The sequence below is a fragment of the Bactrocera tryoni genome, chromosome 1 (assembly GCF_016617805.1).
Source record: "Bactrocera tryoni isolate S06 chromosome 1, CSIRO_BtryS06_freeze2, whole genome shotgun sequence".
Taxonomy (NCBI): Eukaryota; Metazoa; Arthropoda; class Insecta; order Diptera; family Tephritidae; genus Bactrocera; species Bactrocera tryoni.
The window spans coordinates 36626686-36630293 of NC_052499.1; the positions used below are offsets into that span (position 1 = coordinate 36626686).

Genomic DNA, 3608 nt, shown 5'->3' on the forward strand with positions numbered 1-3608 from the left:
TAAACAAAATTTGGCTCGATTTTGTCGGATCTTTTTGGAACTTTTCAAGAGCTCATAGAGCGAAGCGAGAGCCTTCAGTTCTTGCAAAAATGATATTTTTACACTTTCAATTTAAGATCTCGACGTAAATGTGTCAAATCGTTCCATACGCCGACCCGAGTTGCTGCGAACGGCACCGAATCGACTCTCTACGGCTGCTATATTTTCTTCACTGTATGCTGGTCCTGGTCTATTCGGTCGCATATTATGCAATAATGTACGCCGATTATGTTGACAATTAGTTGAGCGAAAAGCTGAACGATTTGTAAACGTTGTTCAAGCCCAAGCCTTTCCATAATGAAATGCCAAACAACACTGAACAAAAATAACATGGCATGACTATTGAAAAAAGTACCTATACTTGAATCACCCTGTTACTATTGAAATTTTATTTAATATTGGAATATGTAAATACACATGCATTTCACAATTTTAAACAGTATGTGAAAATTATTTAACGCTTTAGTTCAACGTCAGCAGCAATCGTAAACTAATTATAATTTATATAAAGTGGTTATCTGCATATCGAGTACTTTTACCGCCAAACTGCTCACCTGTGCCACCTCTACATAAAATCGATAAAAACCAGGCTCCAAAGAATTTACCAAGGGATTTGTTCCGACTGTAAGATTTGTGATATGGTACTCGCCCGGTTTCATTGGACATTCCAGTTGTGATAATGTCGTTGGTGATATGTTAAATAATGATTGGCTTAAATATTTGTGATAGCTGTTGGCAAGAAATTTACAAACATCAATTTGGCGTAAGTGAAAGATATTTTGATAGCTTGCGCTCTCTTCGATTTTCCGTTTCAATTTCAAACTCATTAAAAGATCGTGCGTTCTCAGTGGTTTGAAAAGTGTAGCATGTATATCGAATTTAGTACCGTTATCGTGAATTAAAGTTTTCAAAGCGACTTTGTCACCATTTACATGACTCCTAATATTCACAATTTCGAAGCTTTTCTGCAAAATTATCAAAAATGTAAACTAAAACTGTTTTCGCAAATATTTCAAATATTTATTTTCTTTAGTTTTCTTACTGCTTTCACTTGTTGATGGTTTAAGTAGCAACACAGCAGTATGAAAACCGCACCAGAGAGCGTCAACGATGTCATCGTTTCATCGATCGCGGATACAATGACTGCCCTCTACCACATATTGTAGCATATTTCTGGTTTTCAGTTTAGTAAAACATTTTTGTGCGTTAATGAGGCTTTCAAATTAGTGGCATTAAATTAACGGCATCAATAAGCTTATTTCGTTGAAACGGTTTTATATGTTCTCGTCACATGTTGGGTAGATATTTGTATTCATCTATCAGTCATTTTAATTCCATAAAGCATCAAATGATCAGAATAGCCAGACGTACAGGGTTTGTCCGGAAAGTAATACGACTGAGTCGATTAAAAAAATTATTGAACCAATCGCTCCTTCTGCGTCGATGCAGCACTGCCGGCGCGATTTCCAAGCATTGAAGGCGTCACGGAAAGCATTCTCCGGAATAGCCTTGAGAGCCGTAGTGCATGCTGCTTGGATCCCCTTCGATCGGCTTTTTCAGACAAAGAAACAAAGGGGATGCCGGTCTTCGTTAGGTAGCTGTTCACAAGAAAGGCGGTGTGAGCCGGGCGTTGTCGTGGGTCAACTTCCAATCGGCTGCGATGTCTTGTCGGACACGATTGACCTTTCGTTTGAGTCTCTTGAGGACTTCCACATAAAACTTGGCTTTGACGGTTTTTCCAGGAAGAACAAATTCATGATGGACGATGCCTTTGATGTCAAAAAAGAAAATTAGCATCGTTTTCACTTTGGATTTGCTCATTCATCAACGACCTCTTCCCGGCCCTCCAAAAAGGCCCGGTGTCACCGAAACGCACCACTTCTTGCTAAATTAACATCTGGACAAGCCTGCTTGATGATACCAAACGTCTCTGTCGCAGATTTACCGAGCTTCACACAGAATTTAATCGCGTACCTCTGTTCTAACGAACGCTGCCTTTTCGGCATGCACCACTCACAGAAACACCTCGTGTGAAAATGTTTGTCCTGACTCTTCAGACCCCTCGTTAGCTAGGAACGCCCTCTACCAGAATACAGTCGGTACGCGCAAGCGCGAAGTACAGTCACGGCGGAAGAAAATCAGTCCTATTACCTTCCGGCCAAGCTTCAGCCAAATCCTACGATTACAATAGTAGAATAGTCAATAACTGTCCACACTACACTATTAGAGTCATAAGTTTGAAGAATAGCGTTAGTAAGGTTTCAATATCTGGCAAAGTTTTTTTTGCAATAGTCAATACCTGTTCATCAACCACCTGTCAGTTAAGTTACGGTAAACTCTTCTAAAAGGAGGAGCCTTGTTTTGTTTATAACCAGAACACGAAATAATAGCTCTCAGCTATAAAATTCATAAGACAATCAGTTTCATAAACGGCTCTCAGACGGAGGCACTTTTATCGCACATTTTCAAAAATATATAGCTTAAACTAGTAAGGAGGGGCTAAGTTCGGGTGTCCCAGAAAATTTTATACTCTTTCAACTTACAGGAATCAAAGTTCGAGAAATTCCTTTAGGAAAATGTAGAAGTTGGGACTCGAATTGACCCGATTTGATCTACTTTTCCCAGTAACACATACTATCAACTTGCCTCATACTAAAAAAATTTTCCCCGAGATTCATTAAGATACCTCACATACCATCACCAATTATATGGAATAAACTCACCCGGATGCTATATATTTGTTATATGGGGACTAGATCAAGTTTTCTCTCAATTTTATCTATTTAGGCACACAGCAAGAAAACACGCTCTCTCATTTTCATTGGAATAACTGACATATTTGCACAGGTATGAAGTCACCCGAAAGTTCGAAAATATTTATATTAGAATATGGAGGCTCTTGGAAGTACTTGGCCGATTCAACCCATTTTTAATAGCCATAAATACTGGTATCAGGAGAGGATTTTCTGCGAATTTTTATTATATATCCCATACAGAGACCAATATTTTCGGTCGAAAGTCAGCTTAGATACTGGAGTCCACATTTCCGATATTTGGGGTTTGAACAGTTATGGTTGGATTTGGACAATTTTTAGGTGTTAAGGTGGCATACTTTATAAACTATTTTAGTGCTTAGTTATGATACTTTATACGTTTTCGGTTAGTGGGGTTTTGTAGGCGTGGCTGCCGTCCGCCCACGATCGTAATCCTCTGCGAACTCCACCTCACTTTTTTGTCAAAGATCATGTGTAACAAGTTTCATCAAGATATCTTAATTTTTACTCAAGTTACAGCTTGCACGGACAGACTGACAGTCACCCAGATTGATCATTCTTGTTTACACTCGGGGCCACGCAAACCTTAACACTCGAAATTTTCAAGTATTGTGCATATTTGACTACATTTTATAACGGTACTTTTTTATTTAGAAATATGTTATTCGATGCTATTAATCAAAAATATTAAAAATTAGAAACAAAAAACATTGAGCTGTAGATAAATCAATTGAAAGATAGCGTAATAAACTAAAAACTATAATTATAATAAGATAATATAATTTAGTTTACTTA

General features: G+C 38.0%; 1 protein-coding gene across 1 annotated transcript; it reads right to left on the reverse strand.

Annotated features, from left to right (window-relative positions):
• Positions 1-533: 533 nt before the first annotated feature.
• LOC120770218 lies at positions 534-1156 on the reverse strand. The gene is made up of 2 exons (XM_040097501.1): positions 1082-1156; positions 534-1004 (listed from the first exon to the last, which is right to left on the reverse strand). The coding sequence occupies exons 1-2, from the start codon at positions 1154-1156 to the stop codon at positions 534-536; spliced, it is 546 nt and encodes a 181-aa protein (XP_039953435.1).
• Positions 1157-3608: the final 2452 nt, after the last annotated feature.

Excerpts from the sequence above, each read along its gene's own strand:
- LOC120770218 (XM_040097501.1), bottom strand. The coding sequence starts at position 1,156 with ATGACATCGTTGACGCTCTCTGGTGCGGTTTTCATACTGCTGTGTTGC. Across the intron at positions 1,005-1,081 it reads ACCATCAACAAGTGAAAGCA|AAAAGCTTCGAAATTGTGAA; the intron begins GTAAGAAAACTA and ends ATAATTTTGCAG.